Below are 13,444 nucleotides of genomic sequence, written 5' to 3' on the forward strand. Positions count from 1 at the left end.
CGCCACCCGATGCTATATGTACTCGCGACCATCTCTCGTGTTCTTTGTCTCCTTCAAGTGAATTTCAGGTAATGTGCGCACACACACGTACGCTGCTCGCGTATGTACACACACACACACACACACACACACACACACACACATCGGCCCGAGCTTGTGCAGGATGAGAATTTATTTTTTTCTCCCCGCCATCTTTTCAACCAAATTGATGATTCATAAACTTGAATTTCGCTCGACTCGACTTTTACACTGCGCTGTCTTTGAGTTATAGAAGCGTACATTATACGTAGAGCCGAATCTGCATATACGAAGGCTTGATACGACAGCATCGATGACGGGAGCTTTATTTTTCGTCGTCTAAAAAAGTTTGTCTCATCGGAACAAATGGCTAGATTTGCGTCTGAATCATGCAACGAGCGCCTCGAGTCGCTTCCAACTTTATCTCGTACGACGATCTTTCACGTAAATCGACGCGACATTTTCATTGAAAACCAACCGCATTCGCTCACTCGAGTCGAGGCCGGTACTTTCTTTCGCAATGTCTCAATTAATAAAAAAAAACCTACTCGACTAGAAATAAAACCTCGCTGCATGGACCTACGAAATCGTCTTGCATCTCAGCAAGATCGTAAATATAAATCTCTCCTACTCTGAGATGAAACCGACGAATTAAAAAAAAAAAAAAAAGAGGTTGGTTAACGCAAGCGGAAGCTGCGTGCGGCCACCCAATTGAGATATAACGCGCGATAAAGGCCGGTTTGACGCGAGCTGGCTGGCACGGCAAAATCGTCACATGGACTGCAGATTCGTGCATTATTTATGCGGAAGATATATATAAATATCCTAGAATGAATTTTTTGGGAAACTCCAGCCCAATCAGACTACGGTATTTTTCCTATTCCGCTATTTGCGTACTGCCTGTGCCTTTAATTGAGATAAATTTAAACCGGCATTTAGAAGGCGGAGCCTAAACAGTATCAGCGATATCAACGATGCCGAAAAGAATTTCAATCAACGAAGGCTCGTCGATGACTTACGCATTTTTCGATTGCTTGTGTGCAAAATCGCATAGCTCATTACCATTTGTCGCACGCACACCTGCTTAATTTGTAAATGTACGGAGCTACATTATTCTTCTTTTTTCACTGCGCGCACTTTCCTTCGGTAAACGATTTTTAGGTAAGGTGACGTGTAACTACAGTCAGCGAGGCGCATACCAAAAGATCGGTACAGTAGAGCGAGTTAACTTCGACCAGCTACGTTTACTGAATTATAATTCGTCAAGATTTTGATAAATTCTCAACCAATACCGAGGCATACCATTAAAATCATTAGAAGCTGACGTTGCTCACGATTGGGAAACATAACGATAATTCCATCATCGTTTGGTGAAATAACATTTACTGAAACTTCAATAGCAAATTAGCGAAAAAGTTGCCGAGGCGATAGAAGTGTTAAAGTAGCATTTACCTGTAGTCCACACAGCACTTATGTATCTTTATACCAACCATACGCGTGGGATAATCACTTAAACGAGGTGTTTAATTAATACAGCCTAATTAGTCAACGTAAAAAATGCTTGCTTGAGAGGTGAAAGTTTCTTTAAGCCCGTTCTATGCATGATATAGCATGCGCACGTCTGGATCGTATACTTTATATCGTGTAAAATCATCTTCGCAGCCTCGTCCGTATAGAAAGGAAATGCTCTGCCTTTTTTTGTCCTCATTGTTGCTAAACCATCCTCGTATTTTATTCTCGGCGCGTAATTTTCCACGTCTTACGTAACCTGTACGTGTACAAAGTGTATTCGTAAACGTGTACAAGCGCAAAATGAAAACGAGAACTCGCCTTCCGAGCAAGGTGATAGAATGCAATAGAGGAAATAATGACAAAAAAGCCCTCGCTCGCAGAATTCAAGCCTTTATTCCTTGAGCGAAAAAAGATTTAGCTCTCGAGCTATGTGTCTGACGTTGTATGCGCGAAAACGAGCGAAGACAACGAGAACAATAAATTATAATCGCGCGAATTCAAATTACAGTGATAGACTCTCGAGCTTCATAACGAAGCAGCTGATCGAACAACGACAGTTCGCGGAGATTAAGAACACAGACACACATAATAAGCCGAGGAACGTGATACTAAGTGCCACAGTGCATGCACATCGGGGCATCGAACGTCGAGCGTTAAGCACAACTTTCTTTTCTATATTCTCTCTTTATAAAAGAGTTATATATTATGTGCTTGTAAGCGCGCGATTTTTTGTTGCATTAGCACACAAGAAAAAATCACGCGAGATGGAAAAAGTTTCATCTTCGTTAGGGCCGCGCACGCGTGGTTTTATAAACTTGTTATTCTGACGTTTGAACGTGACCTCGTCCGTGGGTTTTTCGTCGTTGCAAGTGGATATGATTTACTCGTGATGCCGTTTGTGCTGAAGATGGCGCCATAGCATTTCCATAAGCAGTATCACCAGGCGAGACGCGTCGAATCACAAATATCGCAGTCGGTTCATAGTCGAGGTCTATCGCTTCTGATTCATTCAAGTTTTTTAATTAGAGAGACAATGGACAGCGGCAGAGAGTAAAACTTACATTTGCTACACTTAAAATCTTGAAGTTTTAAAGCAATATATGTAGCTGGGTGCAGGTAAACGCGTGCTTCGTTTGTTTCTTACGAATCAAAAATAGGCGTCAAACAATTTTCTCGGAATCATCGCGAGCTTGTAAAGCGCTCGCCTATTTTATGAAAAGCAAGCAAGCACATGAAAATTTCCAACAAAATTTCTTCTGTTCTCTGTTGCAGTACTACGTGCACAGCGCAGTCATTCCCTTATATTGGCGTTTCGTCCGTAAACATCGTAAAATTGTCTTTCTGCCTATAGAAAGAGCATCGGTGCAAATTCTTTTCCTATCTCTCGCTCTGTCTTTCTTTGCTCAGACGTCCCCGGTGCAATATACACATACTCGCGCGGCTGCAGTACTCATCAACTAATCCTCTCTCGTTGGTACTCCTCGTCGCTACATATTTTGCCGATATTATATATGTGTTGTCTCTCGCGCGTTGTAGCGCGTCTCTTCGGAGCTTGTTCATACATTAATATATACATACGTGTACAAACACACACGTATCCACATACACACACACACACACAGGCGCGCGTACGGTCACGTAGTTGGTTTTATAAATACACATTTACAGTCTATTCCATCAGTGCTAGTGGAGCTTATAATGTGTAGACTCGAGTTAGCTGCAGCGAGCGAGAGTCGAACCGAGTCTCTCGACTAAAAGAGAAAGAGATTCACGAGTATATATAACTTACGTAAGTTGATGTACACGTATCCACGTATGTGTGTAAGCTGCATACAGATACATATAGACAGACTTTATAAATACATATATACACGCGCAGCATGCATGATGTGCATGGAAAACTAGAGGCCAAGAGGACGATCCGTAACTTTCTATAATACACCCTCGCATTCGCTCGAACGAGAATATAGAATAGTCCCTTTCGCTCTCTTATATGGCCACACATATAAGCGCGCGCGGCAAGACTCGCTATATATGTGCACGATAATTGTGCATCCGTGCGATCTCTCCTTCTTTCTCTCTCTCTCTCTCTCTCTCCTCCAATTATACTGTGTCGATGCTCTTTTGTTGTTTATGTTTTGATTGTCGGCCCGAGTCATTTTCCTCTACTCGACTTTCGACTATACACATACGGCACATATGAGGCAGCAGCGTCGAACTTACGCAATTGCACACGCACATACTCGCGAAGATGCTGCAAATACTATATATGCATGTGTAGATGTGTTTGTTTATTGTTTTCCTCGGGGGACCTCTTGCGCTCACGAGAGCCGCTGTGGAAATCGTGCTTGCACTTTTGCTGGCTAGATTATTTGAAATTCGAGATATCAGATCAAACGACTCGCTTTTGGAGGTGTGTTTCTATAGCTTTAGCTTTGTTAAATACGCGATTGTTGTTTCTGTGCAGTATCTGTATATGCAACGAAATCGTCGCATTGTATAGAGCGCGAGCAGTTACAATCTCTGACAAAAGTTATAAACTTATTTGAGCACATGCGCACCTCGTGATGGATGAATTGAAAGTATATAGGTCCACCAGCACCAGCGTTTTATGCGGGTGATCTCTTATACACATGAGTTTTAACTCTCGACGGATTCGCTTGGAATGAATTAAAAATCTCGAGCGGAACTCATTTCCTTCCCGAAAGCTAGCGCAACTCTGTGCACATAAGTAAATACCCCCGAGTCCATCCCGGCGAAATTGTAATTACCTCGGCCGCGTATACGTATATTGGATTCGCGAGTCAAATGAGGTAAAACAACGAGACGACGCCAGGTATGTATGTATGTATCTCTCGCAGCGTAATACAAACAGAGGGAATGAGAAAACGCGCCGTAATAGGTCTCTCTCTCGTGTGTATGTGCTACTGCGGCACGCACTTCCGTTGCAGGATGTTTTCACGCGTGCAGTGGTTTTGTAATGCGCAGCCCGCGCGAGATGCGCTTGGCTAAACTGTGCCATTTGTCGACGTTTTGTTGGATAATGCATGCAATGGAAAAAAAAAGGAGAATAAGAGACCGAGCCAACCTAATGAGAGTTTCTTCGGTCGCAGCACCCGCGCGATTACGTTAGCCTCGAGTCCGGCTTTCTTCTATCTCGAGCTTGTAATATATTTAAGCACCAGATGTGATTCATTTTCCAGAGCTGTGTTAATCTAATTCACTTAGGATTCTGTCTTTGATTGCAAGGAGAATAATTTTGAAAAAAACCTACATCACTTTGCAAAAATTCAAAGCTTTCCTCTGGGATCTGGAGTAGATTACGTTCGTTCTTTAACCGAAACATTCAGCTTAAAAAATGTTTTACTCGTCGATTACAATGTCGATTACAATGTTACTCGCTAATTCAGCGATAGCATAAGTTAAACACACACTTGCTCCGAGCTAAATATTCTCCCATCAGAGCCTGCGAAGTGCTTTTAATACGTATGCGTGTGTACAGCACGTCAACGCCATCATTGTGTGTAAATCGTGTATTAATAACTGTGAGAGAGTATTATTTTCCCTCAGGTATACGTACGCCAAGTAGCAAACGCACATATGCGGGACAGGACGATTCGGAGAAGAGAGTAAAGTAGGTTTTTATGCGCGTGCTCCGACATAATAATCAGACGGTTTTTTTCTGATGCTCGCGTCCTATCTTCGATCTTCGCGGCGAAAAATTGCTCCGAATAAAAAGCCATTTAGCGAAAGATGTTTCGCGCTAAACAGATAGGTGTTAATGAAGGTTGTTTCATGTAATAAATTGTTATTCTCTCTTGTGTTTGCAGGCGACAACCGGTAGCGGAAATTTCGAGGTTCAAATCCTCTCGTTAACGAACAACCGGGGCACACTGGTGGACGGGCGTTGCTGCGGCGGCGGTGGCCGTAGCATAGTCAGCGCCACCAGTCTAGCCAATGGCGACAGCACCAGCAGCAGTAGCAACAGCGGAGGCTACAATCAAGCGCTGCAGCATCATCACACACATTACAGGGATCACCCGCCCTGCAAAACACCATGTACCACGGCCTTTTGGCTGTGCCTAAAGGAGTACCAGTCCAATGTCACGGCAATCGGCTCCTGCAGCTTCGGCAATGTATCTAGTCATGCACTCGGCCAGAATACCTTCACACTCACGGAGCCTGTGACGCTTCAACTACATTTTACCTTCAGATGGACCGTAAGTGCAAATATATTACTTCTTGCATTGATTCATTTATTTATTTTATTTTTTTCGACAACACGTCGAGATAACGATGTAAATAAAAGCATCGAGTTTCTCGAACGAATCGAGCATTAAGGTTTCCCAAATTTTAGAGCTCAAGTGCGCACGATGAACTTGTACAAAAAAGCAAAAGTGCGCACGAGTCATTCTCGCGTGCTTACAGCATTCTAAATATGTCAGTTTTATTCTTTCGCGAAAATAATATTAACTTATCCTGCACGTGGTCATCCGATCTGCGACTGGTTCGCGACTGCGGCGTTCAAATAAACTCTCGACTCTTTGCTTAAAAACAGTTCGAATTGCCAGCGACAACGACGAAGACGACGTAGTCGAGTGCAGCCGTGTTTGTCATTAAACACACTGCCCACTCGTAGCCGCTTGTAACCAGCGACGGTACAAGAGTTCGCTGTACTTTTGCGCTGCGTGTGTCGCGTTAGTCTGCTTGTGCACATGTGTCATCTTGACGACGTTCATCTCTTCTTTTTTTCTTCCTTTTTTTTCTCGTCTCTTCTCGTGCGGTGTACGTACTTTGCTTGACAAGTTCGATTTGAGCGAATAACGATGACAAGAAGTAGCAGTTGAGCGGCTTGAGAAAATTCAAAGCTTATGCATATCGTTATAATCAGGCACGACGATAATGCATTATTTCACGCCTCGTTGCCGGAAACATTTATTTAATTATATAAATATGTTATATTATAAAATACTTGATCCAAAGTAGGCTTTACGAGTAAGCGCACACAAGAACACGTGACAGAGCTATGCAATTTTTTTCCTGCAAACAATAACTTTAATTAATGCTACTTAATGAAACGGTACTTGTAAAGGGTCTTTTAATGCATATAATGCTCGTAGAAAAAATGCGACAGCGACACGGCACGACAGGCTTTTGTCAAAAAATCAGGCAAAAAGAGAAAGCACTCGCAATGCGCGCCCCTGTCCTCGAAAACGCTCTAAATGTACACTGCGGGCGCACAAGTGTATACACATGCCATTTAAAAGTGTTTAGGCTGCATACTGTGCCGCGGCAAGCGCCGGAGGGCTCCACATCGTCGAGACTTCACCGAGCTATTCACTGCACGTAGCGGCTCTTGAGGGCCTCTTTAAAAAAAGGGCACCATTTTTCTCGCTCCCTTTCCTCTCTTTTCCTTTTCGCTCGCTTCGCCGAAACATCGTTTCACAATCGAGTCCTGTAAATTGTTAACTTTCTTTTTAGTTTTTTCGACCTTGAACTGCGTCGGATTCCGCACTCGCAGCTAGACGCGTTTGAACGCGTTTCGGAAAATTAAAACACAAAGCACAGTCTTAATTTCTTTTGACAGCGCTAATTAAATTATATCGTGGATGATACATGCAAATCGCGCCCGCTCAAAAAAGTAAATATCACGAGTGTTTTATGGTCGTGTGTACTTGAGCACTTTAATAGTAGGCGGTTTTACTTTGATTTATGTCATTAGCTCAGTCAAACTAATTGCTGTTAAATTAAAAAATAAAAACGTTTAATAATATCCATAATGATTTCCTAGTAAAATTACTGGTTAATACTTCCTATTGTACTTGCTTTAACGTCTATGTCTACGCACAATCATCGGAAATAATAAACACAAAATCGGCTGTGCCGAAATGCCGATGTCTCGTTGAGTTAAAAATATTGAACTTTCGTCACACCTTTTTACATATTTTACTCTTGTGCTCATCAGCGTCGCGTTGTTGTCATCATTATTATCACCAAGGAATCGTGAGAAAGAGGCATTGGCGAGTGTGAAAAAGCCAAGAAGCAGTTTTGAATATATAATCAAAATGATGCTGCTGTGCGTGCCGAAAGCAGAAAACGAAATATATATCTCATTGAGATTCATCGCTGCCTCGTAAAGAAAAAAAACTTATCGCTCGAAACGAATGTGTTTGTCTACATGTGCATGTATTGGTGCGTATTATATTCGTTCGTATGTGCATACGCACATGTGAGAAGCCATAACGAGCCTTTGATATGGCGCAATATAAGCGAATCATCATTCTTGTCCTTATCCTCTCGACTCTCTCTCTCTCTCTCTCTTTCTCTTTCTCTCTGACTGAACGAGAAAATAACTCTGTAACAGGAAACCTTTGAAGCGTGTCATCGCTTCTCTCACGGCGGTAACTCTTATTGCATTTCATCTTTCTTCTTCTCCGCCCACTAGCCCAAGCTCCTAATTCTAAATTTTTTGGCACATTGATCGCTTTTTCGGCTTCGCAACGTAACCTTCGGTTTTTTGCATTGCGACTCGCGATTAATCTTGCTTAACACCGGTGGCAAGGTGAGATCGAACAAAAGGTCCCAGTTGTGCTAGGAAAGTTGAGGCTCCCTTCACGCGGATTATACACTTCCCAACCGTTTAGCATCTTCGATTTCTCATAATCTTTTGACTTATAATAGCTTCTCTATAATTAGTCATAAAAGCGTGCATTTTTTACACTTGACTATTTATTAATGAATTACTTGGTTTAGTTTGAGTCATAAAATGAGCCTATAACCATTTTTCGTGACATAATACCTTTACCAGAGTTTATGGTACTGTTATTATATTATAATTAAAAAGCTAGATCGTTAAGAAGATTTTACGATAGCTTTCGCATCGTTTTGCGCAAAAATTCGCTACCGTATACAACTAGAAAAAAACATCTCAACGAGAAAAATATTTAATACATATTATATAAGTCTGAAGAAGACGAACAGTAACAATGCAAAATGAATAAGAAACAGCTAATCCTGGAGCAACTCTTCTCATTAGTGGATATCTCGATTCTACTGCACCGTAGAAGGATTTACAGTCTGTCGAATTCCACACATGCTTCGCCGAAATATGAAAGCACATTATGTTAGGCGGTATCCTTCAAAAGTCATCTAACCTTTTTATGTTATTCGAACTGCAAAGCCCTTCTCCATCATTTTACACCTCAACTATTCTTTTCTTTTTTTTTTTCATTTTATTCTTTATAAAGTTTAGTGTTAATTATTATTGAACAAATCTTTCTTTCAGAAGGAGTGGAAAAGATATAAAATTAATTTGATCTGTCTTTTCATTTAAAAAACAGCTCGAAACATTTCGTTGTGATGATTTTATTAATTTATGTACGCATTCATTCTGAATTTTATTGATAAGACTTATAAAAGATGGAAGTTTTAAATTTTTACAAATCAGCATAAAACAAATATTGCGCACCTTTGGTGACAGGCTGCTCGTTGCCATATCGCGCAATTATGCTAATTCAAAAGTATTCGCATAACATACAAAATTTCAACTTGAATTTTAATATTTTAATGTAGGTGGTTCAGCCAGCAGTGATGACTTTATAAAACATACAGAGGAATCAGCGATTTTTATCTTCGAATCAATTATAAATAATTAATAGTGATGAATGTTAAATGATAGCTTCCAAAATTAAATAAAAAAAACACGAATCACGTAGCCAAATAATTCACTGATTTCATTCTTGGTTAATAAACGAAAATATTTTTTGTCCGCACAGCTATTCAATTTTGTTTTTAATCTTGAAAATGAACAAAATAAGGAATATTTGTGGAAATAAGATTACGAGCAAAAACGATTATTTTAAAGGCGTTTACGTGTGTCCTTAAAAAATCACTTAATCAATTTCTCGACTTTTGCTTGTAGTAATTGTGCAAATATATACGCAAACAGCTGAAAACTAAGGTTACAGAAGTAGCAGTTGAAAGAAGAGGAGAGAATGCAAAAGAGAGATCCCGCGAAACGTGCTGCAACTTTACACAGACAATTCCCACAGAAGCTGCAGCTCTTCGTCTTGACTCTCCCTTCTTTCTCTCTGCGCGGCTATATAGCTTTATAATCCACCTCCGCAGAAAGCCTATATCGAAGACTTAGCTATTGTTCGGCTTTACATACGTACTCACATCAATGCACACACATACACACAAACACATACTCTCTATTACCCGATTTACTCTCGAGGCGCGTCTCTTACATATGCGGCTACAGTACATCGATCTGCTGTTTTCTTGAAGTAGCGAGCATCTCGCTCGTCGCTCTTTGTTCCCTAATCAGTTCGGTGCTGATTTCCGCTTTAGCACTTTAGTCGCTACGTATAAGCTTCCGGTTCAAGGATGATTTGAACAGTTTTCCTATACGAGTGCATCGAATTAAGCAAGAAATTTAAGCACTTATAAGATCGTCGTCACTGCTAATTTTTCCCAAAGAAGCAACGGCTCTTTGATTCTCCTGGTATTAATCTTTCTCCTTCACGATGCGCAAAAGCTTTCTTAAATGTACGCAACGATTGAAAGGAACTCGAGACAAGCCAGCTGATAGAGAAAGATGCTTCGAAGATTTGAAAAGGGGGATTTTGATGGGTTAGAAAGTTGGCTTACTTTGAATATAAATGCATGTGCACCTCATACATGAACGTATACTGTCTTTTGAAAAACATCGTGTTTTCATGCTTGATGCTCGTTAAATTTTTTGCAATTTTTGCCTTGCTCAACGCCGTATGACTTTTGGCGTAATTTTTATTTACGAGAGTTGAAAGGAAAAAGTTTCTGGATCATGTACGTGCTTATCCCATAATTATAATATTAAAAAAATTGCCGAGGCCCCGAAAAAAATCAACACGATATAATATGTGCGGGTACCTTTGTAATCGATAACTGTGGTATAACATCGAGTACAAGCGTATTAAAAAAAGGGAGAGAGAGAGAGAGAGAGAGAAAGAGAGAGAAGAAAAAATCATGGCAAAAATCTTATGCGTAGATGTAGATGTTGGTGAAAATATCGGATCTGCATACACGTTCGAGATTCGCGGCTCGAGTCACACGAATCTCTTCGGTATATTTCATTAATCGTCGCCTATCGAGCACACAAGATTAATAACCCGCAGGGCCTACATTGGGATTTTGTTCATGAGCCATACGCGGGGATATCGCGCGGCACATACCAGGGGTATATCGCGAGAACAAGAACCAAGTTCCTGGCAAGAGTATATAGATACACGCTAAGAGAAGAGGAGACCGAAAACGAGCCAGAGAGGGAGAAAAGAAATCGATAAGAGTGTACATATACATCGGCAAGACATTGTAAGAGGAAGAGAGGCGCGGGTCAAATAAATTGGACGAAGAATCGAGAGCGAGAAGGAGGCAAAAAGAATTGACACGCGGACACCGAAACCGGACCGCGCGCGCACGGCCAAGCGGCACGTATATATCTTCAATCCGCGCGTGAGAAGACCGACATTAAAAGAGAGAGACAGGTGTAGGGGTCCACTGGATATACACCGGCATGCATACTCTCGCGCACACGTACGCACGCACACACACACACACACACAGGCTCACGTGCATGCTCTCATGCACGGCTAAATTTATAGATGCTGCCGCACGCCCACACGCGAGATATGCGCGCTGCTTTTTCGTTCGACCGCTCGCTCGCTCGCTTACTCGCGCTCTCCTCATTATATTGCTTCCTTTTTTAGACGACGACGAGGACGAATCGATCTCGTTCGCTCGTCGTGCGCTGCATATACATGCGCAGCCGGCAAGCAATTAAAGCCACCCTCGCATTTATCTCTCAATTTCGATTGATTTTTACGTGCGTGTACACGTCGATCGATCAAAATTATAGCATTACCAAAAGTACTAATTGAGAGTTAATGAGATTGGCCGCGAAGAGAAATCGGTATAAACCGAGATTTTTGCGCGGTCACGTTTGCGCGCGTGGATCGCGGAAGAATGTGTCGCGATCGCTTACGCGTGTATACACGGTAGCCAACTGCTGTACGCAATTACCAGTTCAAGATGCTAAGCAGATATTGTATTCAAATTTTAATGCTGCCTTCCAACTCTCGCTCGCGAAAAATTGATGTACGGTTTTAGTCGCTCACTGTAACATTTGCATGATTTCTAGGTAGCTCGCATAATACCTAATTACATGACTTACTTGTATCGATATCTTGACAGGCAACTCGACAAATACTGCAACGATGATGAATAGTCGTATAATGCATATGGCGAGGCTCTATGTGCCATGAAAGTTTATGACGTCAACGAGGCGCGCAAGTCTCATTCTGCAGCTCGCATATATATTGAGATACGCATCGTTTGATACACTCGTAATATCGGCCCCGTGTGCCGTGTGCGTGCACCGCTGCTTTTCTCGAACTTTTATTTTATGCAACCATTTGGAAAGGTGTACAATGTACGGAAAGAGAAATTGCCGTGTGGCTATAACTAAACGAATATCGCGCATTTACGAAATAAATCACTCTCAAAAGCTCCGCCGATTTGATCGCACATTACACGGGAATTAAATCGATATTCGTTCCTTGGCCCTGTACACGAGCACGCGTATCTTTGAGAGCAAAAAGGCACGTCGAGGATCCAGGAGGAAGAGAGAGAGAGAGAGAGAAAGAAGAAAAAGAAAAAAATGGAAGAAACGAGAAGCACAAAAACGATTGCTGCTGCTGCTGCGTGAGACAGCGTAAATCGAAAGAGCACGTTGGCCTTTATTCGTATAATAAACTCGCAACAGCTTAGACCATATTCTCAAATGTGGGCCCTTCATCGCGTGCGAAAAAGGACTTTTTCGTAATAATACGATAGCGCACGAGGCAGGTTCTCCGATGGAAGGTGCATAACGTAGAGCTAAATTTTATCGCGCTATAAGAACTAATTAGGATGCACGTATACATTTGCTAAGGTCGTGCATTTTTGGTCGAATATAAGTCGAGCGTGACGAGCTCCGCGAGCTCTGTTACGGAGGAGCCGCGAATATGCAGCACACACACACACACACACACATTATTTCAACTTTTATCTTGCCTCGCGTTGAATAATAATTGCCCCGAATGCGAGATAGAGCGAAAAACTTTAAAGCTTAAAAATATACATATGAGCTGGATGATAATGGGCACGAGCGATGAAATTTCGCGTGAGAAGTGACGTCGCGCTCTGCACCGCACACTACACGAGTTTTTGTTGTGTTCCGCGCAGCAAGATTCATTTATTATGCGCAGTTATACCCTATGTGTATGCGTGCGTGAGCTCATTCTTTCTTTTTTTTTTTTTTTTTTTTTTTTTTTTTTTTTTTTTGACTCATCCGAAACATCGCGATTCTTTTTATTGATAAGAATATCAGCGGAGAGAATATGGAAATGCGTTGAACTGGCAAGCTTCAGCAGCATTAATTGTTCACTCGTTACTATCCGCTTGCATATAAATGATTTCAACCGATCGATGCATTATTTTCGTTTGACAAACTAAAGATAATCAAAGCGTACCAACAGGACTGCAAGCAATCGATCAAATTGTAAAAATAATTCATCGAATGTATATCGTTGCCCAATGACGGAAAGTTTCAGTCGTGCTCAACAACTGCTTTTCAAACGTACAAAATTTAGCCCGAGTCGCAGTTTTCGTACTTTTTTTTTTGTTTTTGCAAAAGATGTAGGCTTGGTCAGAAGTGCACCTGTATATATACATAAGCGCGCTGCATGCAGCACTCGACGCAGCCCCAATTAGCGCGTGATTGCGAGCCGAGTGAATTTTTTGCCGCAGTTCTCGTCATCGTGGCCAGGAGAGAGAAAGAGCGAGAGAGAGAGAGAGAGAGAGAGAGAGGAAGCTCGACGCGCGCACTGCGTCC

General features: G+C 41.7%; 1 protein-coding gene across 1 annotated transcript in view; it reads left to right on the forward strand.

The window, feature by feature from the left end:
• LOC106653858 (protein jagged-1) overlaps positions 1-13,444 on the forward strand; it is a 63,466-nt gene that overhangs the window by 26,208 nt on the left and 23,814 nt on the right. The window contains exon 2 of the mRNA XM_023462659.1: positions 5,361-5,750. Coding sequence (XP_023318427.1) covers positions 5,361-5,750 — 390 coding nt within the window. The remainder of the gene's footprint in view (positions 1-5,360; positions 5,751-13,444) is intronic.

The sequence above is a fragment of the Trichogramma pretiosum genome, unplaced genomic scaffold (genome assembly GCF_000599845.2).
Source record: "Trichogramma pretiosum strain Unisexual culture from Peru unplaced genomic scaffold, Tpre_2.0 scaffold11, whole genome shotgun sequence".
In the NCBI taxonomy this organism is placed as follows: domain Eukaryota; kingdom Metazoa; phylum Arthropoda; class Insecta; order Hymenoptera; family Trichogrammatidae; genus Trichogramma; species Trichogramma pretiosum.